The 27204-nt window shown below is 56.4% G+C and overlaps 1 protein-coding gene across 1 annotated transcript in view; it reads right to left on the bottom strand.

Moving 5' to 3' along the window:
- CD82 (CD82 molecule) overlaps positions 1–27204 on the bottom strand; it is a 49754-nt gene that overhangs the window by 5453 nt on the left and 17097 nt on the right. The window contains exons 2-5 of the mRNA XM_032357297.1: positions 17393–17475; positions 12943–13015; positions 8592–8716; positions 8379–8453 (exon numbers count right to left, since the gene is read on the bottom strand). Coding sequence (XP_032213188.1) covers positions 8379–8453; positions 8592–8716; positions 12943–13015; positions 17393–17455 — 336 coding nt within the window. The 5' untranslated portion in view covers positions 17456–17475. The remainder of the gene's footprint in view (positions 1–8378; positions 8454–8591; positions 8717–12942; positions 13016–17392; positions 17476–27204) is intronic.

Below are 27204 nucleotides of genomic sequence, written 5' to 3'. Positions count from 1 at the left end.
CTGTCCCCTCCAGCACCCCCTCCCAGGCCCTCCTCAGCCTGCAAGGGTGGGCCTGCTGTTTCATAGCATTGTCATTACGAGCTCATTCCTTTTCAGGATGTACTGTGTCTCCCCTCCACTAAAATGTCAGAGTCATGGGAGCAACGACCATACCTGGTGAAGCCTGGCCAGGTCAGACGTGAGCTGTACTTGAATAACGGATGGCTGTACGTTCACCGCCTAATGCTGCGCCCCAGGGCAGTACTCACATACTCTCCCCATTAGTCCTCATGCCTGCCCCGCAACCCTGCGAACTCCAAATCCTGACTGTGTTGGGGAATTCAGGGTCCGTTGGTGAGGGAGAGAAGCATCTGCTTTTCTCAATGCCACCAAGGAAACAATGATTTACAAAGAAGGCAGATGAGGGGCACAAGGAACAAAAGGACTCAGCCCCAAAGGCCCCCCAGGGGCGGCTCTCAACAGAGGATCGCACCCAGGCAGCTTTTCAGGAACAAGTCAGCCGTGCAAAGGGAGGCAAACCCGAAACCAACCTTGAGAACTGAGAACAGGGCCCCGCGCCCCAGGTAGGAACAAGGCCCCCCGCCCCCCTCCGCTGCCCTCCACCCTGAGAGCCAGACCAAGCCTGGCCCCGCCTGGCCTCTCCCATGGACCTTGTCCAGGGGCCTCCCTGGCACACCAGCACAAATAAGCAAGTCACAGCCACCTGCTGTCACCACAGAAGCCCAGGGTGAGAGGCCAGGGTACCGAGGGGGCTGCCACAAACCTGTCCCTGGGTTCCGGAGAAAGGGGAATTAGGATATTAGGACAGACACTTCCTGGCAGGGGTTTTCAGAGCCCAGCTCACAACACGGTGAGTGGGCTGCCTCAGCTCTCCGCCGGCAGCTCAGAAAACCCACATCCCTCTGGAGAGACCCGCAGCCCTGGCTCCTTGCCCCCTCCCTTCACGGCCCTGGGAAACCAGCCCCGCTCCCCAGGCCTGCTCTCTGCCCCTCCCTCTTGACAGAATCCCCAGCGTGGTTCTCTTCCCTTCACTCACACTGAGCTTTACAATGTACAAAGCCTTCCTACCAGCAACGAATCACAGCGGCTAAGTTTTATCAAATACCTCTCAGAAACCAGCCATGCTAAGTACTTTTTTGTGCATTAATTCATTTTTATCCTCAGAGCGGACCTAGGGATTTACCTCGTTCCCTCGTTTTAGAGATGCAGGAAATGAGGCTCAGAGAGCGTGATTACACAGCAACATGGGTCACACGGCCAACACGTGAAGAGCTGGGATTTGGCCCTGGAACCCAAGTTTTGACCCGTGAAGCTCTATCAGCACTGAAACCACTTGGGCACAGCTTGAAGGAGGTCAGAGCGTGTGAAGGAACGGCCTGGAGAAGCTAAGCGGCTAGCTCCCCGTCCTACAGCTGGGGCTCCTGCAGGCTTGGGTCTTTCTGCCCTGACCCTCTCTGCTCCGCCTCTTTTCCCGGGGGGGGGGGATGATCCGGAAAGAAGGGGGCTGTCCCCAGGGGCATTTGCATGGACAGCTGCTTCTCCCACAGCTGTCTTACCTGCCCTCCCCGCCCCCCACCTTGTCTTTATTTATACCCCAACCCATACTTCCCTATTTCAGGTCCCCTGACATGAGAAAAGTGATGGAAGCCCAGTGGTTTCCACTGAGGCTGGGGGGTTTCCATGGAAACACCACCTCATCCTGCAGCCCAGAAGGGAGCTGAGAGACCCAGCAAGGCCACAGGGACAAAGGCCGCCGCAGGGGCTGGTTCAGCTCTCAGCAGATGCCTTGGGATCCCCATGCCCAGGAGGCCGAGTCGGGAGCTCAGGGGCGGTCACCCTGGCAACCAGGTCATGCCTGAGACAAGAGCAAGCGGGAAGGGGTAAGATGCCCACTCTCTTCCTTCGTCCCTGTAGGGGACGCTTCTGGGGTTTCTCCCTGCGCTGCACCCAATTCTCCCTTCTAGAAACAGCACTTCCTTTCCTTAGGGGTAACCCCCCCCCCCAATCCCTTCATGAGCCCAGAAGCCCTGCCCCTCTCATTGCCATGGGCAAGTCCCAGGCTGCCATCGGCGACCTCCCCCACCCTGGGCACAGGGAGTGCTTCAAGGATGGGATTTGTCACCCGATGTGACCTTCTCTTTCTGCTCATCGGGCAACACGAGGGCCTACGGGGACTGCCTGCCCAAGAAGGCAGCTGACAGAGAAGAGCCAGAGACAGATCAAGGGACGGAGAGGGACAGAGTCCCAGGGGCAGCCTTCAGAAATCTGGATCCCACAGAGCCTCCAGCCAGCTCTGGCCTATCACGTTACTATCTATGCAATGAAGAGTCGTGCCCAGGATTAAAAAACAAACAAACAAACAAAAAACAGTCCTTCCCAAGGACCAGCAGCATTAATTACAGCCCAGAGCAAAATGAAAATGCAGGGTCCCTTGCTTAAAAAGGATTATAAATTTCAAGGCAGCAGCATCAGAGTATAAACCAAGCATGGACCCTTTGAAGCGGAGGGCCCTGTGTAACCACTCAGGTCACACGCCTCGGAGGCCAGTCCTGGAAAGCTGCCTGGTCCCTCCTCCCCATTTCCCAGCACAGAGAACAGATCCAGAGGCACGACTTGGCAAGATCACACAGCTAGCGAGCAGCAGAGACGGGACTTAACCCTAATCGGGAGGCTCCAGAAGCCTGCGATCTGAACTGCGGCCGACCCCCACTGTTTCCACACACCCCCCACCCCCCCACCCTCCCCACCCCCACCCCCGTCCCACCGTCCCCTCTGGGGCAGCTCCCCACTACCACTGGCTGTGCTTGCACTCCACCTTGTTGCAGCCTGCTGTTTCACACAGAGGCAGGATTAGAAGAGAGCTCAGTAAGAGCCCTTCCCATACCTTCCTGGGCTCTGCTTAAATTCTCCCCGTATGGAGAACTCAGGACCCCACAGAATGGCACACTGCAGGGGTGGGGAGGCTCTTGATGTAAGCAATTCATTTTAAGTTCCAAGGGGACCAGCTGAAACAAATCAGATCACTCTCTCCCAGGAGAAACCATTTGGATATTCGAGACCAGACTGGGTCTCCCTCCAACCCTCTCCTCTCCGGCTCCTCCAACCACTCCTTGGGATGGTGTGCTGACCTCTCTCCATGCTCTTTATTCTAGGCATCAAATTGCCCTCGAGAACGAGCCCCCCCCCCCCGCCCCAAGCAATGAAATGGACCCACATCTTCCTGTCTTCTCCTGGGGATCCCATAGGACATGTTGCCAGGTGCTTTGCCAGAATGCAGACACAGTGGGTCTGAGGCTTCAGCCTGGGATCCCAAAAAGAAGTGAGGGCCCTTGTTGGTAGTGGTGGATGCAGAGGGGGTGGTGTGTTTACTCCTAGTCACCGCACCTGAGTCTTTCCTGAAAGCAGGCAGCAAAGTACATAACCAGCAACCCAGAACCCCCCAGGCTCCAGTTAACTCCTTGAGGGCGGGGTCTGAGTCGGCTCCACCTTCCACTGCCACGGAGCCAAGGAGCCACACGGGCACCCAGCACCCAGCGCCTTAAGAATTTTCATCCCAAGGCACCTGGGTGGTTCCGTCGGTTAAGCATCTGCCTTCGAATCAGGTCATGATCCGGAGGTCCTGGGATAGAGACCCACATCGGGCTCCCTGCACAGCCAGAAGCCTGCTTCTTCCTCACCCTCTGCCACTCCCCCTGCTTATCCTCTCTCACTCTTGTCAAATAAATAAAATACTAAAAAAAAAAAAAAAAAAAAAAAAGACTCTCCATCCCACTGCTCTCCATGATCCCCTTCCAGAAGGAATGCCTGCAGGCCTTCCTCCCCTTCCCAAAGGGAAGACAAAGGTCACATGTCTCTGTCCTAGCTCCAGCTGTCCACCCCCAAGGCTGGTAGCAACACGGGCCAGAGCATCAGGAAGTTTCCGTCCTAGGGAGCAGGCATCCCACAGAACAGCACTGTCCTTGGGGAACCCCTCTTACCACCTATAGGTCAGGGCGCTGCGACACACGCACACTGGCTTCTCTGAGCTTTTCCAGTAGGAAAGGGAAAGAGCGGGGAGGGCATCACCGTGTTCCTGACCAGCCTCCCCCAGGGTGAGGAAGGGCACAGCAGTGTGGCTGGGCCACTGCCCCAACCCCAATCCCCAGCACCCACCCAGCCCAACTACAGCTCCTTCCCTTTCAAGCCCTGAGCGCCCCGCTCTCTGCGCAGCCCCCTGACATTATCCACTGAAGCCTCAGCGGCCTCACCCTTGTGGGCCATTGGGCAGGGGAGCAGCAGGGCCTGCCTGAGTGTGACATGGCATGTCCCAGCAGGGAGTACTCCCTTTCTTCCTCGAGACCCTCTCCCACTCTCCTCCACTTGGAGAGGACAAGCCAGAATCCCAGAGCGTCAAAGCTGAGAAAGGCCCCCGAGATATCAGCTGGCACTCCGAGAGGCTGGGCAAGTTGTCCAAGCCCCTGGGGCAGCCAGAGGCAGATCCCAGCCAAGAACACAGGGCCCTAGAAGCCCAGACTTGGGCCAGGCCCACCAAACTGGGGCTGGATATACGTGGTCAGATGAGGAAAGAGCTAAAGGAATCCCCACTCTCAAATCCTGGCCCCCGGCTCTGGCTAAGACTAACACCAAAGACAAGAGGAACAGCTGCCGTTTACTGAGCCCTTACTAAACGTTAATGAAGTTAATGATGGGGACCACCAGTGAGCCCTCCCAAGGAGTCCAGGAGGTGTCTGCTCCGGGCCAGGCGCTACTCAGGCCCTTCCCATTGGCGGGGCTCTCAAATCCGCAGCAAAGAGCTAGGAGATGGCCTTGGGGAGATGGGCCTTGGGGCCCGGGTGCTCTGGCACTGAGCAGTGTTCCAATTTTAGAAAGGGATTGGGGTCTGGGTCACACCCCGCATTCTTTCCCATTCATAATTCCCAAGGGCCCCCTGAATGGGGTACACAGAGGCCACGAATAGCCTGGCTTCTTTTCGGGTTTGATTCTGCCACTGAACGAGCTGCAAAGGGCATTTTTGCTTTTCAGAGTGGTTCTCGGATTTCAGAACTGCAGCTAAGGGGAACGGACCTGTATTGTTACCGCTGTCTGACCAGTGACATGCGTGGAGCACAGAGAGGTTGAGTAACTTGCTGAGGGCCTCAGAGCAGTGATTCCAACACGGGCAGTTGAGTCCTGGAGTTGAGGCCTTGGCCCCTTCCCTATCTTATATAAGTGTTGCGGTCTGTGCTCCCTTCAACTCTGGGTGGGAGTGGGGGCCCAGCCACTTTTCCCTTCAATTCAGAGATGCAGAAGCCCGGGCTCGAGAGGCCATGTGCCTTGCCCCAGGCCCCCAGCCTACCCTGTTGCTGCCCGGGGAACCGTGGCTGCTGGGAACTCAGGGCAGGAGGCACGAATGGCGTCCCCAGAGACCACTTCGGGCAGGGGCAGGGGGAACCCCAGTGGCTCGACCCCTTCCACCTGCCCAGGAGGCCTGCAGAGTGAGAGAAAGGACAGCCCGTTGCCTCTAGAAGTTCTCTTCCTCTAGGCTCAACAAGGCCCACCTCCCCAGCTGGACCTCATCGGCAGGAATAAACATCATCAAGGACATGTTTAGTCTTCCACCGGGATTTACAATGTGCTGGGAAAGAAAAAATAAATCATTCATTCTAACTTGAGTGAGCGAGCACTGCCAGAACATCCCCAGCCGATCCAGGAAATGTCCCTCTGCCTTGCAGGAGAGGTGGGCCAAGGTGAGGAGGGCTGGGACCAGGGGGCATGGCGTATGGAGCCTGGTGGGGAGGAGGAGCAGGAGGCAGGGGAGGGAATCACGGGGTAGGACGGACAGTTTGGACTGGAGTCAGGAGTCCTCATTCTCCAAACAAGCCTTGCTCTGGGGCCGTGGGACGCCACTGAGGCGTAGCTGCTGGCTGTCAGCCAAGCGGAGATCATACCAGCCCACAGGGAGGCAGGGTGCTGGAAAGGGAGGCATGGGCCTTGGTTGGGTCAGAGGGATGGGGATGGAATTCTCCATTCTGACGCATCTGAGCTATGTGTGGCTGTGGCCAAGTCATTTTGCTGCTCTCTGCCTCAGTTTCTTAAAACTGAAAAATGTTTGTAAAACCGAAGTATGTATCAGGTTACTAGCTCAGCTCCTGGCATGTGGTTGACATTCAACAGGGGCCAGAGATGGGGGCCATCGTTATTACTATGAGATGGGAAAATCAGACAGTGAGAAGGCAGACTGCCCGAGACCCTTACAGAGCCGACCGCCTTCTGAGTCATGGAACCCAGCTCACCAGGGCCCAGTTCTTATCCACCCTGATTATGACCTACCACCAAATGGGTCCCAGAGAATCCCCAGGTGGCACAGGGCAGAAATAAAGACCATATCTTACAATCCTTTCACTGAGAAAAGAGTTGCCCTCCTTTAAATGCTGCCTCCCTGTCTGGTAGCCAAGCGAGCTCCCTTTCATCTGCTGAAACCACTATTTCCCCTTTTGCCTTGGCTTCCAGGAAGCTCAGTATTCAAGTTAGCCCTCAGCTACTGTGTCTAGTGTCCTGGTGTCAGGGCCACTGCTTCTCCTCTCCCAGTGTGCATTCCAGTCCCTCTCGTTTTGACTTTAGTTACCCGGCGCCTGTGTTGGAACTCAACTCTACTTCTGGGAAAGAGGCTAGGAGTGGATTATAAAGAAGGAAAACAGACTCAGGTAGGAGCCACTGCGATGAAAATCACACCAGTATGAACCAGGAGCCGCCTGGGTTCAAAGCCTGGCCCTGCTGCTTACTCGCCGTGTGACCTTTGATCAAGGGGGCTCATTTCTGCGTTCTGCTTCCACATCTGAAAATGAGGGTGACATGCCCATGACCACACAGGACCCCAGGGAGGAAAAGCTCAGTGAGCACAGTCTGCCCGCCACAGGGGGTGGGGCAGCCTTGTTCTAGGCTTCACGAAGTGTTAGTTGTTGATGTTGGTGTAATGTTTTCTTGCCTCCCTTCTAAGAAGTGATCTGAAGCAACCGGACCTTCGAGTGGTAAAATTAGGAGCCCATGAGCCACCAGCTCCGCCTCCCTGATCGCTAGGTAAGAACTGTATCGCTGGAGGAAAGCGGTGGCCCCCAGGGGCATCCAGGGCATGGGCCATGTGCAGTGGATCTGGTGTGAGCTCTGGGCCCTCCCGTGGCCCAGCCACTGGCTGACTGGGTACCCTAGCCCCTCACCTGTCGGATGGGGATTCTCATGCTACCCTGAGAGGGAAGGCATGGGGAGCATGTGAAAGAATGAAAGCAAAGTGGCCAGCATCGTACAGTAGTACATGGTGTGCACTGAACCAACCTCAGGGGTGCCGGGGGTTCTAGTCCCTGTATTACTGACAGTATTGTTCGATATCTCTCTGAACACCTGTCTCCCCTGTCTGTCAATGAAACACAGCGCCCAGCTGCCAGAAGGATAAGACAATGTGTGTAAAGCTTCCAGAAGAAACTGTGTGCACACAGTAGGTGCTCCTTAAGTGCTAACTTTGATAGTCACAATCAACTGGCTCACCCAACAGTTATTCCTGGCTTCCCTTCTCCCTTGTGCCTGGGTCTCTAGAGTCCCCTTAAAGGCAGGGTACCTTTGTGACCCAATCTGGAGAAGACTGTTGGAGGACTTGCTTTTCTGATCAAAGGGATGGCCCAGGTCTGGCACTGCCCGTTTCCCTCTGTTCCGGCTACAGCAGCACAGATGGTGCTCTGGCAGCCATCTTGTGACCATGAAGTGAGTGGAGTGATCTAGTGAGTGGCATGGTGAGGATGCTGAGCAGACAGCCAGAAGCATTGTCTCTGATTCTAGCCTGACTTCTGATTAAGTCAATAGTGAATGTCAGCCTGATAGCCTTTCTATTCCTTTAAGCTGAGTGCCTTCCCTGTGATGCAAAACTGATTTTCTTTATTGACAGTGTCCTCCCTGTGCCCCATCTATGGATGAGTGGCATGGATTTAGTACTTGCTGAGGTGCTTGAATAAAAACAAGATGAACAACATCTATTGGGCGTTGACCATGCCGAGCACTGTGCTATGTTTTTACTAAGATAATCCCCCTGAATCCTCATCAGAACCAGAAGCTAAATTATTATTGCCCTCCATTTGCAGAAGGGGAGACAGGCCCCAAGAGGCAAGCAGCTTGCCTACCGTCCCCCAGCTACAAGGTGCTGGGGTAGAGCTGCGTTCAGGCCCACGGCGACCCTGCCCAGAATGCTGCACCCCTCCCATCTCACTAGCAGATCACAGGGACCGGACCTTCTGGGTTTGTCTGAGACAGCTGAGGGGCCCCTGGTCTCTCCCCTACCCCTGGGACCAATCCCCCTCCAGGCCCAGCCCAGCCCAGCCCAGCCCAGCCCAGCCAGGGGCCAGGAGAGTGCTTACCTTGCCCATGTTGAAATAGAAGAGGGCTCCTGCAGCCACCTGGACGATAAGGATCAGGAGGAGGAAGGCAAAGTACTGGGGACACAGAGGAGCAAGGAGTCAGCCGCATGCCCAGTCCCCTGGGGTGCACCCGCCCTGCTCACCCCTGCAGGTGCTCCAGCAGTTGGAACCAGGGTACACGCAGGTGCCCCTCAGCTGGCCGGCAGTACTCACCAGCCCCAGCAGGCAGCGGACCTCCTTGATGGCACCGATGCAGCCCAGGAAGCCCATGAACATGGTGACGGCCCCCACACCGATGAAGACGCAGGCCCCTACCTTGAGCGAGCTGGAGGAGGTCTCTGGGGATGGAGAGAAGGACATTAAGTTGGGCCCAGCTGTCTCACCCTCATTAAGCACGCCATCAGGGGAAGGCCGAAGGTCGAGCACTGCTTCCCTTGGGCTCGGCCCCCACCAGGCGCTGTGCTAGCTGCTGGGTAGACAGGAGTCAGAATACAGAGGTCCCCATGGCCAGGAGCTGCCACCCAGTGGGGCGGGATGTAGGGACAATACACAGCACAGATCCCCCAGTTGTGGGGAGAGCCACAGGGACACGGAGGCTAGCTCCAGTAGACAACCATGGGGCGGGGAGTGGGCTGGGTGGCTGGGAAAGGCTGGTCTGAGCAGAGGAGAGCCTAGAAGCGGCCTAGTGAAGCTCTGAGAGGGGAAGGCATTGCAGGTGGGTGGGGGAGGGGAAGGAGGGGCGGGGGGGGGGGGGGGTGGGAACAGCAAGGAGGAAGGAGCTAGGATATACTTAAAGAAGGCAAGACAGAGTGGGCCCGTGGAAGTCTGACCTGTGATATGCCTGAGACATAGAGAGGTGCCTGATGACAAGACACCCTCTCTGGGGCCGCCCCTGTGCGCAAAGGTCTGGGTTCCGTCAGAGAACTTGACCAGCAGTTCCCAAGAAGCCCAGCGCATCGCCCGCCAGAACAGGGCGCAATTCACGCCCACCTCCAGATGCCCTGTACCCAGAGGCTGTCAGATGCAGAAGAGCCAGGGCAGATGGGCCTCCCCCTGGCAGGGAGCGGCAGACTCCCCCGACAAAAGCCCCTGCACTCTCCGGGAGGCGGAGGGGGCAGGATGTTTCCAGAAGGCTGGCGAGCAGCCTGGAATGCATTACTGGATCAGAGGAACCCGTTAGGGGAATAGATTCCTGGGTCCGTACAACTGGACAGACTTTCTTGGGAGGCCACCCGGAACCTGCAATTTTAATGTGCCAGGCAAGGCATGGCCAGAGCTGGCACAAGTGGCTGTCAGCAGGGAGGACATGGGCCAGCTCCCTGGGGGGGCCTGAGAGAAGCTGAGATCCCCACCCCAGCCACCGAGGACCCCTGAGCACCCTTAAGCAATCATTACAAAGCTCAAGTGTGGATGGACAGGAGGGCCGGATTCAGCCCTACTTCCTGGTCACAGACAGAAATGTTCTGGAGCTCGGGAGGAGCTGGCTAGCCCACCCCGTTCTCAGGGTGCAGGGTAGGGCTGCCTACCCCCCAGCTCCACACAGGATCCCCCAGGCAGGTTGGGTAGGGAGGGGAGTGGGGAAGCAGTGCCCCTGCTGGGGTGAGCGTGGGGGGCTCCTGGCACTGAGCTAGGTTTTCATTCTAGGTCCTCGGCGCCCTGCTCTCAGCAACTGGCATAGTCAGGAGGAGGCCATCCAATCCACTTTTTCTAAGCTTCCTTGGTTTGGGTTCCTCCCAGGGATGACTCCCAGAGAAAAGAAATTTGGCAGAGTCTGGAATCCACTGTGTGCCTGCCAGAACAAGGCTCTTTATCCGGATCATCCCTTCATTTCCACATCGCTTCATGTCCATGCCAGACCCATGAGGGTAGATTTACATCCTGATTTGTCTCTAAGGGCCCTGATGCCCAGCCAGGCTAAGAGGCCACCCAGATGCCCAGCAGGCAAGACCCAGGGCTGAGACCTCCCCAACTCAGCTTCTCCCCCAGGAGGCCAGCCCAGCTGCAGTGTCTCAGCTTCTCAGAACATCCAGCGGACAGCAGTCCCTGACCGCACCCAGGATCTCAGGCTGGCCCCGATCTGAGCACCCTGACTTAGGAAGGGGCCAAGTGGACATTCTGGGGAGGCCCTCCACTGTGCACGGCAGAAACGTCTGGGTCTTGCCGGGCCTGGCAGGTGCCAGAGAAGCAGAAGTGGCTCCACATGAAAGGGACCGGAAGCAACAAGAAAGGGGTTCCCATTCCAGCTCTCCTGCGAACAGGGTCTGAGCCTGGGCAGGCCATCCTTTGGCTTCTGTTTCTTTCTCTGTGAAATGCAACTAAATCCTACTTCTTCAAGATGTTCTTACCAACTCCATCACTTCCGTAGGGTTGACTGGTTACTAGGAGCTGTTCTAAACACTTTTCATTTCTCACAACCACCTTATAACATAGATTTGATGATTATCCCCATTTTCCAGACGAAGAGGCCCAGAGAGGTGAAGTAACTTGCCCACGATCACTCAGCTAGGAGGTAGCAGAGCCAGGATTTGAACCGCGGCAGCCTGGCTCCAGAGTCTGTGCTCCTGACTACAGAGCAAGGTCTGATTAAGGCAGGACTGTGTAGCGAGTGTGAAAACCCTGAGTATATTGGGGCTCAGGGTATGGGGGGCTCAGGAGCCATGCCTCTGTTCACATCCCAGCTCCCACTCCTGGCTGAGTCTCCTGGGACAAGTTAACTTCCCTTCCTGTGCTTCCATTTCCTCCACTGTGAAATGGAGACAGACACACTTCACCCCATGGACTCCCAGTTAGGGAGTCCTCACCAGTTAGGTTGAGGGGAGAGCTGTGTCATGTGGGCCTGGAATGTCCGTAGTAAGTCAGAGCCCTGGGTCCCAGCCCTGTGTGATTCTTAGCAAGTCTTCTCTCTCTGCTGCATCAGTGCTTCAGAACCCTGGCTGCTTGGGGAAATCACCCGGGGAGCTTTGTAAAAACCACAGTGCTCCAGGTCCCCGCCCGCACACCAATGGAGTCTGATCCCCTGGGGTGGGCCCGGGACTCTTGTATTTGTGAAAACATTCTGGGTGCATCTACCAGTGTATCTAGGGGACCTCTGCCTTCTGGCAGCTGGAGAGTCTTCCAACTGAATAGGGAGGAGGCAGGAGGAGCAGTTAAGAGGTTTTCCTGGAGCCTGGGGCAAGGTGCAGGGGACAGATAAGCAAAGGCTGACTTTGCCCCCTGGTGCTGTGCCTGCTGGGTGTGGCCCAGGACAGGAAGTGGGGAGCCCGGGCCTAATCAGGGCAGAGGAGAGTGCATCCCAGGCTGGGAAGGTGTGGGGAGCATGGGCATCCCACTAGGGTTGGAAATGCAGAGCCTCACCTCAGAACAGGGGAACAGTCTGCAGCCCCCCAACCCCCAGCAGGAGGCAGGGCCAAGAGCCCCAGGCTGCATCGGATGTGGCTGGAGGGTGGCTCATCCTTGCTTCCTTTCAGGTCCGAGGGGAGGCCTAGCCCCCTGGGGCCACAGTGACAGGTGTGGCCTCTCCATCACCCATCCCAGCCTGGTTCCGCTTTATTCAAATCAAGCAGCTGTCATGGGCCTGAGTCCAAACCTGCTGCCTCAGCGGCAGCTGGGAGGGAACTGAGCCAAGGACGCACTCACTGAGGGCAGTGGCATCACTGTGCTCCTTGGGGCCCTCAGCTGTGCCTCCCGTCCACCTCAGGGCATCCATGAGGTCAGTGCAGCAAGCCTGGCCGGCTTCCTGGAGGAGGCTGGGGGTAGATCGGGCAGGGCTCTTACCATCTGTGGAGGAGTGCCCTGGGCTGCTTTCCTCCTTCTTCAAGAGTGAGAGAAGGGGCTTCCACGCTGCGGTTCCCCTTACCATTGAGGACCAAAGGTCTGGGGGTTTAAGTCTCATACCTATCACTGGAAGCTCTGGGAACACGAGCCAGGGACATCACTTCTCTGAGCCCTGTCTCTTCATTTGTCAGGCAGGACAGGAACAGTTCCTACCTCACAGGACGGTCGAGGGATCAAGGCAATTTTCATGGGCAAAATGCTTGGCCCCTTGCCGGCCCCATAATGAGCCCAGACCGTGGGTGCTATGTCTGGCGTCTTCTTCCTCAGTCCAGAAGCCCAAAGAACCTAGCTGGTGCCAGGCACGGAGCAGACACAGCTTGGACTCCTGACAATTTGTGTTTCCCAGCCTTTCCTAGATTTCTCTAAACTGACCGGGGATGGAGTGTGGCCCACATCTCACTGAGCTGGCAAATGGAGGGAGAGACTCTAAGAGGCCTTCTCAAGGTCAGGCCTGAGGGAAGGGGTCTGGGCTGGGACAGCAAGCCTCCCTCAACCCCCAGTGTTCTCCGGACAACAGCAGCTTTGTGTGGGGAGGGAGAGAAAATTCCTCAAAACCCCTGCAGAGGGGGGCCCCGGGGTAGAGTGGTCAGCACAGGACCTGGGCGAGGCCCCAAGGACGGCTAGAAAAGCGACCTTTCAGGTTCAAGTTCTTGCGAGCAGCCCTGAGGGCCACCCTGGCTCACTGCTCCGGGGCCAGCTTGGCAGGGGGATCACGGGGAAGGACCCTTACGTAGCACAGAGATGAAACTGCTCTTGTCGGCCAGGATCCATACCCCAAAACCCAGGATCACCGCGCCCAGGATCTGGAAAGAAAAGGTGCAGTCAGTTGGAGCCTGTGGGGACCCCTGCCCAGCTGCCCCTGCACCAGGCCAGGAGGACCTGGGGGTGGGGGGGGTGCACCACCTCCATCCTCAGGCCCCACACCCCAAGTCCCAGCCATCCAGACAACAAAGCCGTGTGTAGGGAGTCCCTCGTGCCTCCCATCTCCCCTACCCCACCCCCATACATGGTCAGACAAAACTTATTAGCTTTGAGGGGTACAGCCTCCTCCCAGGGGTACCCCACGACTTTACCTCTTGGCCCTGTCCTGTGCTCACCCCCTCCACTCCAGGAGCCAAGCCCTGATAGGCACATTGCAATGCTGTTCGTCATCCCCAAGTGAGGACCTCACTCACCCTACCCTACCCTAGTCGGGCCCCCTTAAAGACAACAGCGGCTGCTGATGACCCTACATTCTTCCCCAGTGTCTCCCAGCAGGCCACCTGTCCCCTCCTCCCTCCTTGCCAGGTGGACCCTGTTATCGTCCTCACGTTACAGATGGGGACACAGAGGCCCCGACCTTGCCAAGGGTCACCGATTCCATCCTTCTGGGGCTCGCAGCCAGGTCTGACTACTACCCCGGGCCAGACTGTGGCTCACACTAGCTGCAGGATACTTGTTTGGACCCATCCTGGGACATCACCTGGAAAGCCAGTCTCTGGGGACAGGGAGCTACCGAGGAGCCACTGAGGGGAAGGGTCTGCCCTTGGGTGGGTGTGTCTCAGATGTCTCAGATGAGGCAGCTTGCCGGGATGAAGGGGGACTTCATAGAACAGGGGAGTTTGGTTCCCAGATTCCTGAGGCCCTGTCCACCCCGAGCCCGCACCTCATGGCACAGCTGGCCAGTGGCCATGCGTTGGGCCCACAGTCTGCTCTGTACCCCCAGAGCCCTGCAGCAGAGTGCCTGACTTGCTCACCTCCTGTGAGGGCGGGACAAAAAATTCCCTCTGGGCAAGCACAACCCCAAGGAGATCGAAATCCAGGACTGCCCAGCTAACCTCCTCAGCTCATCTCCAAGCACCCACGAAGGAAATCCCCAGCAAGAACCGAGGGGGGCCTCTGCAGTTTTCCCAACCAGAGACTGTCATCCGGAGTGGCTGGACCAGCCCTGAGGCGATGGGCCAGCCAGGAAGAGGCCCAGTCAGGCGGCCAGCCAGAACTGGGGAGGCACATGACCCCCTCTTTCTCTGTGAACCCAGACTGGAACTATGGGGCACCACCCTGCCCCCCGCCGCACTGCCCACAAACTGCCCCCGAGCTCTGCCAGAATCTCCAGACAGGGCTCTGCCAGGAGCCGGGACCCTCAGACCGGCGTCCTTCCCCCGGAACAGCAGAGCCTCAGCGGCTCCTGGATTTCTGTGAAGCTCAGAAAAGCTGACGAGGTAATTTTCTGGGGCGTCTGGGGCCAGGAGTTCGCAGGCAAGGAGGTACACGTGTACATGTGAGCATACGCGAACACACACAGCCGCCAGAGCAAACTTTCCAAACCACAAGTCTGATCACGTAACCGCTTCCCGATGTGCGTAGAACAGAGAGGAGGATTCCTGGAAGGCCGGCGCGGCAGGCACCCTGGAGCCCCACACTCCGCCCCACTCCCCCACACTGGACCTCGATGCTTCTGCTGGAACTCCCCCCACCGCCACTGCCTCTGACAGGGAGCTTCTGTGGACCATCCCGACAAGGTCGGCTGCCTTATAACCCGCTCTCCTGGGGGCCGTAACCTTCATGCCCAGCACCCTGCACAGCTGCCGGAACCCATCCCCTGCCCCGAACAGAACCCCCAGAGCAGAAAGCATGACTCCCCTGTTGGTGAGTATCCGCCTGGCACCCACAACCGGGTCTACACGCACAGAGGGTCAAATACCCACTTGGTGAATGAGTGGTGAGTGAACAAGGAGACGAACCAACCAAGGTATACTGTCCCTGCTCCCCTCTCCCTGCACCCTCCTGTGATAAGAGCTCCCTCTCACCCTGCCCACCCCTCCCCATATTCTGGTGGGCCATCTCCGGCCCCAGCACACAGGGAGTTAACACCGGACTCCAGCCAACCCCCAAAGCTCTGGCCAGGGACCAGCTTTTCCAGTCTCTGGCTCCACGGAGAAGGGACCCCCTTGGCCAAAACCATCAACCCTGTCTCCTTTCTCCACGAAGTCTCCACCCCTCCCTCCCGCTGCATGCGGTGAGCTGGCTGGCTGGGCCCCTAGACTGCAAAGCCGCCTCTCTCCAATCCTAGGGTCCCTGGGAACAGAAGCACGGCACTGCGACCCTCCTGTTCCCCAGTCCCGGCCAGCTGGCCCTGGAAGCCGGGTGGAGGCCCAGGGGTCAAGCACTTGCCAAGAAAGGCTTGGCTCTGGCTGTATGGCCACTGTTTTCTAGAGCTCCGGTCCAGCCAGGAGGGACCTGACTAGCTGGCTGGGGAAGCCCAGGTGCCCTGCCCCAAGCGAGGACAAGAGTCGCAACAAGGCCTTGACATGGTCCTCAAGAAGGATACCAGGGCTAGAGCCAGGGTTGGAGAGCGGCAGGGCAGGGGCACCTCAGCGGTCCGTAGGAGTGCCGGGAACACGCTCATATCTGTGTGTTGGGGCACAGTTAGGAGGGGGAATTGAGAATGATTATTTCCCAAACTGTCTACGACCCTATGTAACTTGCAATGTAGAACAACTTTTCCCCCAGGAATCCGTGTCCGCTGTAGAAAATTTGGAAAAGGGGCAGGAAAGCATAAAGAATAAAATCCAAATTCTCAGGAATCCCAAAATGAACATTCAGAGGCACTTTCTTCTCTCAAAAATATCCCTGGACGTGTGCACTTTTTAAGAGTAAATCTGAATCATAATAAATATAATAATAAACATCCTATTTTTCAGCCTGATTTTCTAACAGTAGGGGGTAAACCGGCCACCCAGAGGAGACAGCCCCCAGCAGCACCCTGCACCCAGGAAAGCCTCTCAGGACTCCCCGCGCCCCGTCTCTCTCACACATACACACACACACTCATGCGCACACACACACACACACACACACACACACACGTGCAGACTCACACATGGATCACACGCTCTCCAGCCCCATCATACACGCATTCATGCACGTACACATTCACACATGTGCACACACACCCTGCCCCATCACACACTTGCACACACATACATTCACGCACATGCACACTCACACATGCATCACACACTCCCCCTGCCATCACATATGCTCATGCACACTCACATGGACACACGTGCACTCACACATGCATTACACGCTCCCCCGCCCCATCACACATTCACACATACATTCACACACGGACATACTCACACATGCATACACACACCTTGCCCCATCACATACGGACTCATGCACACACGTGCACTCACACATGCATCACATGCTCTCCCTGCCCCATCGCACACACACATGCACTCACACACTTCACACATGCATCACACTCTCCTGCTGCCCCATCACACTCAAGCACCCACAGACAATTGACACATGTGCACACTCACACGTGCACCACTCTCCCCTTGCCCCATCATACACTCACACATTCACACACATGCACACTTGCACACGCATCACTCTCCCTCTCCCCCCAACACATACACACGCTTATGCACACACATACATTCACACATGTGCACTGACACACGCATCACACCCTCCCCCTGCCCCATCACGCACATACTCATACACACATACTCACTCACATACACAACCCCCCCCCCACACACACACACACTCCAAGCAAGAGGAGTCAGTGTCAGGCCTGAGAGGAAAATTGAGGTCCCAGGAAAACCAGTTCAGATGTGCACCGGCCTTACACATCTGGGCAGCCCTATGCTCAGGGACTTAAAAAAGGGGCCTGCCAGGGTGGGTCTGGGGGCGGGGAGGTGTGTCCCCACACTGGCCCCAAGCCTGCAGGTCTCCTGCACACCCTCTGGGGGTGTGGGTACATCCCCCACAGTGGGCGTGAGGGTGGGGGAGGGGTGGCAGCTGTAACAGCAAGATCTTCAGAGGGGGTGCAGGAGGGTCGGGGCCAGCACAGAGAAGTCTCTGCTGATGAGTTAGGGGACACCCGGGGGGCTCTTTCCCATCCATGCCCACCTCCAAACCGGACCAGCCCAGCCCTCAGTGCCCCAGGAGAGGGGACAGCGGGGATGGGCATCCAGTGTTCTGCCACAGAACCAGCTGGAATGCAGGCCATCTCCCGGCTGGCCCCTCCCGGTTCTATTCACCATGGTCTGTCCTCAGCCCCCACCCACAGCCCCTGACCACCACCCTGCAGCCTGGAGTCTCTGGGGGGTCTGAGCCTGGGTAGCCCCAGGGAGAGTCTCTGTGGGAGGCAGTGGGCTGGTGCAGGTCATACTTACGAAGAAGAGCAAGTTGAAGAGGAAGAGAAAGTATTTGGTGACTTTGATACAGGCTGACCCCATCCTGATGGTCCTGGAGCTCCCTGGCAGGAAGAAGAGAAGGCAGGTGGGTCAAGGCCAGGAGGGAAAGGGAACAAAGCTGACAGGCATCCCAGACCCGCCGACCGCAGATCATCCCAGAGGGAGGGACTAACATGAGGTCCCATTTTACGGCACCCTGAGTCCCAGAGAGGTTAGATGACTGGCCCAAAGCCACACAGCTAGGCAGTGTAGGCCTACCAGGCCATCTCGGTTGCTTGACGTTTGACAGCTGGGAGTCTGGACAGGCCCCTCGACTGGGCAGGGCCTGGAGGGAAATGACTTAAGACCTTCTCGGGCTTTGGAAATACCCAGATGGATGCTGGTCAAAGCCAGGAGGCCAGGAAGTTAGCGGGTGACTGCTGGAGACCCAGAGGGGAGACAGTGGCTTGTGGCACAGATCCGTAGCCCTCTCTGGGGCCAGGGGCCTGCTGGGGCAGGAGGGAGGTCCAGCCTTGCAGAAAAGGGACCGAGAGCTCCCTCCACCATCTCTTCACAAAGGGCACAAGTGTGCATTGTCGAACATCCAATGAACAGAACATTCAACAGAGTTAACACAAATTAAAAAAAAATTTTTCTCTCACCCCAGAAATAAAAACTGTCCTCATTTTGGTAGCTCAACTTGCAGCATGTGTGTTTCACAGATGGTTTTAAACAAAACTGGGCTCTTAGCGTATAGAGGGATCCGTAACCTGCTTTTCTCATTCGACAATACACTCTGCGTGTGCTGGTAAAATGCCCCACAATGTAACTTCACCTGCTGCATAGGATTCCATCCTGTTGATCATTTCACGTTTTGGAGGGTCAGCTTCCTCCAGAAAATTCAGGTATGGGCAGCATTTTACATATAATGTCTGGGGGTTCAGAAGCCCCATTAAGCCCATTCAGGAGCCCCCGAGGATCCCAGGGTTAAAGTCCCAGATACAGATTTGTCCCAAAGCATGTAGTCAGTACTCAACATTAGACACACGGCTGTTGCCCATTTTTCACTGTCATCCTGGGTGACACACACACGTGCTTTTGAAACAGCACAGACCATGCTGGAGCGCGCTGGTGTGTCTCTCCGCCCTGACGGACCCCAGGCCAGGGCAGGACTCAGAGAGGGAAGCTGGCTGCCCTCATCCCTTCCCCGAAGCCACACAATCCTGGAATGACAGCGGCCAGCTCTCGGGCCCTGTGGGGTGACAGGAGCCAGTGTGGGGCAGCTGGGGACGGGACAGCTGCATGGGACAGCTGCTCAGGCAGAGTGGGGCTTGGGGGCAGGGAAGTAGGCATTGGGCCCAGTCCTGTTCCCACAGGCCCTATGTCAGAGGGAGGAGGAGAGCAGGGCACAAAGCAGAGGGAAGGAGAGCTAATGGGTTGGCTTCACCCCTTCTTCCTCCTGCAAGGGTAGAAGGCAGTCCTAAGCCTTGTGAATCTCCCCACTCCATAAGGAAGTCCCCTCTGCCTTTTTCTGAAAGTAACCACCTTCTATCATCCTTGCCAGGAGGAGCTCAGCTTTGACTCCCTATACCTTCAGGGAGAGGAGAGAGGGTTGAAGCGGGGAGGGCTCACTACCTCCCAGGGGGTCCATTTCGGGGTTCTGACATCTCAGTTCGGGAGAATATTCTCTAGCTGCCTTGCTGGGGGTCAGACTGGGGCACAACATGAAGCAACACTGTCCAAAGAAGGAAAAGGCTGTCTGGGATGGTAGTGAGCACCCTGTCACAAGCGGCATGGAAGCAAAGTGTGAGTTACTACTTTTGGGATTCAAGTGCTACCTGGAGACGTTAGACTGAATGGCTCTTCCAGTCTACCAGGGTCCAAGGCTTGGGTCCAAGAAACGCAGGGACACCAGGGACTCTAGGAGCCAGGGAAGTCTGCCCTCGGTAACTCCACCTGGGGCTGACCCCAGACCCAGGATGGGGCAAACAAGGAAGACGCTGTGTCAGGAGATCCCGAACCCAGTCTGGCCTGAGGGAGCCCTGCAGCGAATGGTCCGCATAAAAAGGAGCATTTCTGGTCTCCCCCAACACAGCTCTGGACGGACCAGAGGCTCTGCGTACACTTGCACAGAGCAGAACAGCAGCAGAGGAGAGATCCTCTCACCCAGGGTCACGTTTCTCATTCCTACCTGGACCGGCTTTCCTCGCTGGGTTTCCTCCCAGTAAGTGACTCAGGAGGCCCCAAGGGGGTGACCCAGGCTGCACCCCAATCTACAGAAAGGTCACGCCTTTACTGGGAAGAACCTCAGTGACTATACTCTAGGGGCAACCGAGGCCCTGACGGCGTGCGCTGGGTTCTTGTGCAACTGGAAAAGGACGCAAGCGGTCTTTGGCAACCGTTGCCTGCTTCTAGAAAGTACGGGAAGGGGGTTTCTACAGGTTCCGCTCCCACATCCTCTGCTCAGGCTGGCCAGCCAGGGCAGCCTCGCAGGGGTGGGGATGCTCAGAAATGAGCAGTTTGTGGACGAAAGTAGATCCGGTTGGGGCCCCTGAGGGAGGGGTAGCTGCCGGTGAACGGGAGGGACTCCAGGCAGCCACCAAAATCTGTGTGTCATCCCCTTCAATCCCCCCAGGCCCAGGAGGTGAAATAACTCATCCAAGACACACAGCTCGCAAGCAGGGGTGGTCTCCAGAGCCCAAGGTCTGTCCACTGGGAAGTGCCTCCTTCCAGAGAGTGATCTGGACCATATAAAGGGATCTTCAGGGATGGCTGGGATTCCCTAGTGGGAAAGAAGGAGGCAGAGGCTGCCAAGCGGTTATTCCTTGATGCTCCAAGACTCTGAGCAAGCTCTCTGGTCTCAGGGACTCATACAAATTGTCCTAGGCTTCGGGCAAAGCCCTTCAGTGTCCTACGCGCAAACTGAGGCACCGAGGGCTGGAGCTCGCCCCAGATCACCAGTACATGGACCACCGAGGACAGAACCCAGGCTGCCTAGCCCCTCGGGCTCCCTGATCCTCTCCAGGAGGCACCTGGGTGAGCTCCAATGCCAGAATGGGAGTCGAGGCAGCCCCATGCCTGGCAGACAGTCCAGCCAATCTGGGCAGGCCCAGAGACCACCTGGGAACCACCTGGAGGGGGAGAAGGTGCTGAGAACCAGAGCCTGGGGTGGCAGCTCCTGGGCATGTTGGCCAACATCCAAGGATTTATGGTCTTTCTTCCCTCCAAGTACAGATGTTTCCCCCTCAAAGCAACGCAGAGAAGACGATGGGCAGTTCCAAGAAGGCTGGGGGGTCAGCTCAGGCTGAGAACATGTCCAGGTGGCATCGCGATGTGGGGTGGTGTCAACTTCAGGGACCCCACCCCCGCCCAAAGTTGGATTCAGATGACCTGGGGGATCTGAGCCTCAGTCTTCTCATCCATGCGGTGGCTCCAAGGGCTGGTGTAGGGCAGGGGCTGGCCAACGGGGTCTTTAAATCAAATCCAACCTGCCACCTACTTTTTGTACAACTTGTGAGCTAAGAACAGATTTTACATTTTTAAACAGTTGAAAAAAATCTATTTTTTAGCCCAAGAGATTCACATTTTAATGGCCCTAACTGAAGTTAGCCAAGCTCTCCCCAGCTGAGGTCTTGTCCCTGGCTGCTCTGGCATTGAGGTGGCAGAGTGGACATCACGATAGAGGCCACTGGACCCACAAAGCCTGGAACATTTACTCCCTGGCCTGTTCTGGAACAAGTCTGCCAGCCCACAGTGCAGGGGATCCAATGACATAACACCCACACGTCTGTTAGAGGCAGCAAGGGTCAGGACCGCCGTTAGCTTGAGATCTTGGGGGGTGAGCGATCTGGTGGCAAGAAGTGAATGTAAGGAATTGCAGTCGGGAGAGAGAAGACAAAAGACCCCCACATAAGGATCCAAACGCTGGCTCGCCAGCACATGAGAGGGAAGGACCTTGAAGGTCTTTGATCCCCTCACCTGTCGAGTGACGGTCCTAACGGAACCCGCCACTATGAACAGAGGAAGGTCGGTAGCTGGTACGGACAGGGTGCAGTGGGCAGGGGGTCGGGCAGACCCTTCTCAGCACTTGTGGAACCAGTCAGGGCTGAGGGTTTCATCCGCAGACGAAATTAAACAAAAGGAATGTCTCCCCACGTTATGCTTCCGGGTATACACTTTCTGTAAACACCGGAGGGTCAGCCTGTACTTTCCTGCGAGCTATATGGACCGCCAACAACACAAGGGAATGACACGCATGCATATCTGAGTGGAAAATTCCAGAGCAGCCGCTGGCAGCCGTCTGAGCAGTAGGAAGGAGGTCCTGATTTTATGTTATGCTTTACAGTAGGGAAATTGATCATTTCTAAGCAGCTACAATTTAAATTGACCAAATATATAATTTAACGTCAAATCAATTCGCACAATGAAATGACGGCGCTGGTATTTTACTAACTCCTACTCATCCCTCGGGACTGACTTCAGAGATCACCTCCAGGAAGCCTCCTTTTCCAGCCAGCCTCATCCCCATCACCCTGGCCCTGCCCACAGGCATGCTGGTTAGCCACACTCCCTCTCCGCTTCCTTCCAGTAGCTTTGGATACTGGATCAGTTCTCAGAACCGGCTAGGGCGTTGGGCTGCCTGGGTATGAATGTCCTTCTCTCACCTCCGAGCTGTGTGATCTCGGACAAACGACTTACCCTCTCTGAGCTTCACCTTACTCAGCTGTGAAAGGAGGAAAAGAAAACCTATTTGGAAGCTCTGTCCGGAGATTACATTAGATCATGTGGATGAAATGCCTGGCACGGGGTAGGCTTTCCATAAACGGAGGTTGCTGTCCTCGCCCCTGATGCTATACAGTAGTTCTCGGCGTAAATTGTCCCATCTTCCCTGTGAACCTGTGATACTTCGAGAGGAAAGACTATGCATTATTTATGAGAGCAAAGGAGGCTCCCAGCCACGTTGCCTAGTGGAAGATGGGATGGGTGGCTGGATGCAGCAGTGGGTGGGGGGTGGGGCATGGAGGGAAGACGGAGCGACAGATGGAAGAATGGAGGCATGAGCAGAGGAATGGCGGGGTGGAGGCAGGCTGGAAGGAGGGACGGATGGACAGGAGAACGGAGAGATGGAGGCATGAAGGGAGGAGAGACTCCCACATAAAATACCGGGACTGCCATATGCTCAAGCCACCTGAGACGGGTCTGACCCTCACAGCTGAGCCCTTTCAGGCCTCTTCTGTCCTCATCCAAGGGGTGGGGGCGAGGGGCGTTCTGGGGGGGTGAGCACCCGAGCCAGCTCTGAGTGCCAGAACCCGCTGCCAAGGCTCCTTCACCTTCCCCGAAGCCTGAGTACAGGACGCGGGTCTGGGGAAGAGCTGGGACCTTCAAGAAAACCCCTTGTCTGCAGCAGGTGCCTGCGAATTCGCACCTGCAGGGTAAGAGGGTGGGTCTGTCCCTCCCCTGAGAATGGGGTAGGAGCCCTCCGGCCTGATCCTAGAACCCGAGCATGGGTTAACCCTGAGCCTGGGGTAAGGGAGCTACATGAAGGCCTGGCACATGCGGGCCCAGAGAAGGGAGATGCAGGCTCAGACCCCTGCTCCGGCAGAACCCAAGGGATGAGACCCAGCCCAGTGACCGCCCTCCCTGGGCCAAGGACGGGCTGGGGCCAAAGCAGTGTTTTCAGGAGTGGCTCCTCAGAATCGGGAGTCCTAGAAGACGCACTGTTGAGAACAGGAGGGTTTGCGGTCATCTGCTCTGTGGAGAGTCACTTCTCCCCAAGAGCCACCTGCACATCAGGCCATTCACCTCTCCACTCACCCAGCAGCAAGCATGGCCAAGCTGAAGCCATTGTTCCCTTAACAGCCCTCAACACTGCACGGAGCGCCTCTTAGGAAAAGCCCGACCAGAGGCTCTCGAGGGTACCTGGGGGCCAGTACTAAGGAGTCTCAGTGCCGCAGGGTTTCCGGCGGGGGACAGGGGATGTCCCTTGGGGATGGCCCTTCCTCTCCCTCTCCTGCCCCCTGGGCTGGCCCAGACCAGACATCCAGGAGTCCTGCTCATCCACACCCCCTCTCCTTCCTCCCTCTTACCCCGCAGCCCAAAAGCATCTCCTCCCGTCCGGCACCTCACCCGGCCCAAATCTCACCTCCCGCCTGGCCCAGTATAGCTCCCTGCTGGTCATGGGTTCCCCTTCCGTCCTCCCCAAGGCCTTATCCACAAGCAGGAAGAGGTTTGAAAGCTGTAAGCCAGACCTCGTCACTCCCCTACATACAATCCTCTAACCATGATACAGCCACACAAGTCCCTACAAAATCCAGGCTCTTCTGGAGCTGTGCAGCCCTGCCCGCATTGCCCTGCCCCTCCTCTGTCCCTGGCACACCCCCTGCTTCCCGTACGCACACTCATTTCCAAGGCCACGCTTCTGTGCCATGCCAGTATCCCAGGCCCTTGACCGGCTCAGTGCCTCTGCCCTGGCGGTCCCCTCAGACCCATCCACTGGCTCGTTCCCTTCCCATGGGCCAAGTTCTCTCCTCCCAGGGACCTTCCCCGAATACTTGATCTACACAGCAGGCCCAGCTTCTAGCCACACAGTAGAATCAAAGCCTGCCAACACCCAGCTCCCGACCCTGCCCCGACCAAGTCAACCATCAGAATCTTGGGGGTAGTGGGGAGGTTCCCCTGTTGACTGTCACAATAGCACCCTTGATGGGGGGCAGTGGGGGTCAGGGGGGTGTACCTGCCACATGGTCCACTCACTGCAGTTAGCGCACTGGTTCATGAGTGCCTCTAGAGCCCGGTCTGAACTTGACTCCTTCGGGTGAGGGCTGTCTGTGTCTCATTCACCCTAGATCCCAGAGCCTAGAGCAGTGTCGAGCACATGCTCAGCACCTGGCGTGTATTTGCAGAAAGAAGAACTGGGAAGGAGGTGTCTGGGGAGATCAGGAAGGAATTCTTAAAGGAGATGGAACAAACCAACTTAGATCCTGCAACTGGGGGTTTCTGGTCCTTAAAATGACATTGCTGGTTTACAGGAAGGGGTGGCTGCTTACTCCCAAGAATGGATTTTGATCTCCTCTGTGTCAGAAAAGCTGGTGGGAGCTGTGGGCCCTCTCCCTAGATGCAGACAGGCAGGCACATGCCTCCATTGGGTTTCAGGGGAATCACTAACCCTAGAATGCCAAGACGTGCCTACTTCTCCCATCCCAGCTGCCTTCAAGTAGTGGTCCCCAATCTCAGCGATGTCAGACTTACCCTGGGAGTTATACAACTGCTCATGCCCAGGTCCCCCTCCCAGAGATCCTGAGTAAGTTGGTCTGGGGCACAGTCTAGGCATTGGGATCTTTTTTTAAGCTTCCCAGAGGATTCTAAGGTGTTGAGACCCACTGCCTTAGGCCTGGTCTTCAGCATGGCCTGGCCCCTCTGTTCCGAGGGGGAGGCAGGCGGGTCTGGGCATCAGGGCCCAGCTGGAGAGAATCTCACAGGCAGCTCCCAGCACCTCTGCTCCAACCTCAGCTTCCCGGAGGCTAACACCCTCCAGGGTTCTTTACTCCAGGAGCAATATCTACTCTGAAGACCTTCGAGATCACTGCATTTCTCAGAGGGGGTGGCGAGAGCAACAGTCTGCAAGTCACACAGCACCATCAGGGCCGAACACACAGCAGAAGACTTGGCCATCCCCGGTGCACCTGCCGCCCTGCCCTGGCTCCCCGGGCCTTTCTTCTGCACAGAGACGTACAGAAGAATCACACAGTACCTTTCCTTCCCACCCCCAGAGCGGCCCCATAAGAGACACTGTGGAGCTGCCTTTCTCAGCAGATGAGGGCACTAAGCACCCACCGCCCCCAACCAGCCCGCACAGGTATGAAGAAGAACCACGATCAGGCTAGTGCGGAGTAGGGCTCAATCCACACTGGGCCCCTTGGTCACTCCTCCCACTCTCCCTGCCCCAAGATGCCAAATCCGCCCCATCTTTACCAGCTGTGTGGCCTTGAGCAATCACTTCCTCACCGTACCTCAGCTTCCCCACCTGTAAAATGGACTTACTAATGGATTACGTATGGCAAGATGCACACGAGCTTGTCTCTGCAAAGTGCCTGGCACCCAGAAGTGTCCAATATATGCTACCGATCATAAGAACAACAATTACTATCCAGAAGTTGCTGACCGCCTGACCAACAGTCTAAAACCCTCGGGGACAGGGGGTGTTAATTTAGCCTCCTAACGAATGCCAGGCCTGGAGGCCTCCATGTCAGACCACGATGACTACCACTCCCTAGCAAGAGGGTGAGGGTTAGGCAGGGCAGGGATGGGCCAGAGAGTAGGGATTAAGCAGGGCGAGGCCTGGGCAGCCTAAGGAACAGGGCCTCTGCCCTGCACATGGGCACAGCCTCTGTCTCTGGGCCTCTGGCTGTGCCCCAGGGGCCTGCCTGAGGCCTGGAGATCGAGCCGGTTTGGTGAGTTGACAACTGATCTCACCACGTGGGCTCAGTCAGCCTGCTCAGGCAGAAAGTAGAATGAGAAAGTCTGGCCCAAATGTTCTGCTCTGGAAGCCTGCCTATCTGGGGGCTCTGCATGGGCAAGCTGGTTCTTAGCCGCTCAGCTCTCCAGTTCTCCGGACTTTGTCCTGGTCATCCATAAAAAGAGGCCAGTCACAGGTGGCTGTGTTTGTTTTCACGTGTGACAGGTGATATGTTTCCTGAACCCTCAGCTAGCTCTGGGGGCTGGCTTTTTGACCTCATCATGATCTTATTTCCCATTCTCGTCTCTTACCTTTTGCTGCTGTTGTTTAAAAAAGAAAAGAAAAGAAAAAGTAAAAGGCAGTTTCTCTGGGCGACGGGAAGATCACGAGGCCATAGAATGCATATGCAGATTTCTACAGAAACTACGATTCCATGAAAGATTTTGAGGAGATGAGGAGGGCTGGTATCTTTCAGAGTGCAAAGTGATTTTGGAATGTAAAGAATTTCTTTGGCTTGAGTTCAATTGAAGTTCGTCACTGACCTGTGTTCCTGAACTATGAAGCATGAATATTGGGTTATGGAATTGTCTTGATAAATAAACAACTAACACATAAAAAAAAAAAAAAAAAAAAAAAAAAAAAGATCACGAGGCCATAGAACGGGATTAGGCTCAAGTTTCCTTCAAGACCTAGGTTTGAATCCCGGCTCCACTTCCTACTAGCTGTGTGACCTGGAACAAAGGAGTTACTGAATCTCTCTGAGCCCCCAAATCTCATCTCTTACACGGCAGCACCACCTCTGCCAGCCTGGGTCAGTAAATATTCACCCAGATCAGACTCTCTGAGGGATCATAGGATTTTGAAGCCCCAAGTCCTGCTGTTTGTCTTACAAATGCAGAACCCGAGGCCCAATAGGAAAAACTCCTGCCACACGATCCCACAAGCCAGGGTGAGAGGCTCTGGTTCTCCTGCGGACCTTACTTACTACCTGAAGTTGGGACTGACATCTGGCATTTGAGGGAAGATGGCCAAGGGTACCCAGGAACATAGGCAGCAGCCGACCCCCTCCTGGCCCGACTGTGGCAGAGGAATAACAGGACTTTATAGTTTGGAGCACACCATTTCCACTGTCTCTTATCTAATCTCTCTAACAACCCCCCAAGATACCGTTATCCCTATTTAACAGATTAAAAAAACGGAGATTCAGAGGTTTAGTGACTTGCTTAAGGTCACACAGGTAAGTGGCTAAGCCCTGATTAAAATTCAGCTGGGACCTGAGACTAGAGCTCCCCCCACCTCCCCTACCATCTAAGCGAAGGAGGGAGATGGCAGAGACAGCTCAGCCCACCCTTCCGCA

This window comes from Mustela erminea, chromosome 9 (assembly GCF_009829155.1).
Source record: "Mustela erminea isolate mMusErm1 chromosome 9, mMusErm1.Pri, whole genome shotgun sequence".
NCBI lineage: Eukaryota > Metazoa > Chordata > Mammalia > Carnivora > Mustelidae > Mustela > Mustela erminea.
The sequence above is the reverse complement of the archived record's forward strand: the minus strand, read 5'-3'. Positions and strand labels throughout refer to the sequence as shown.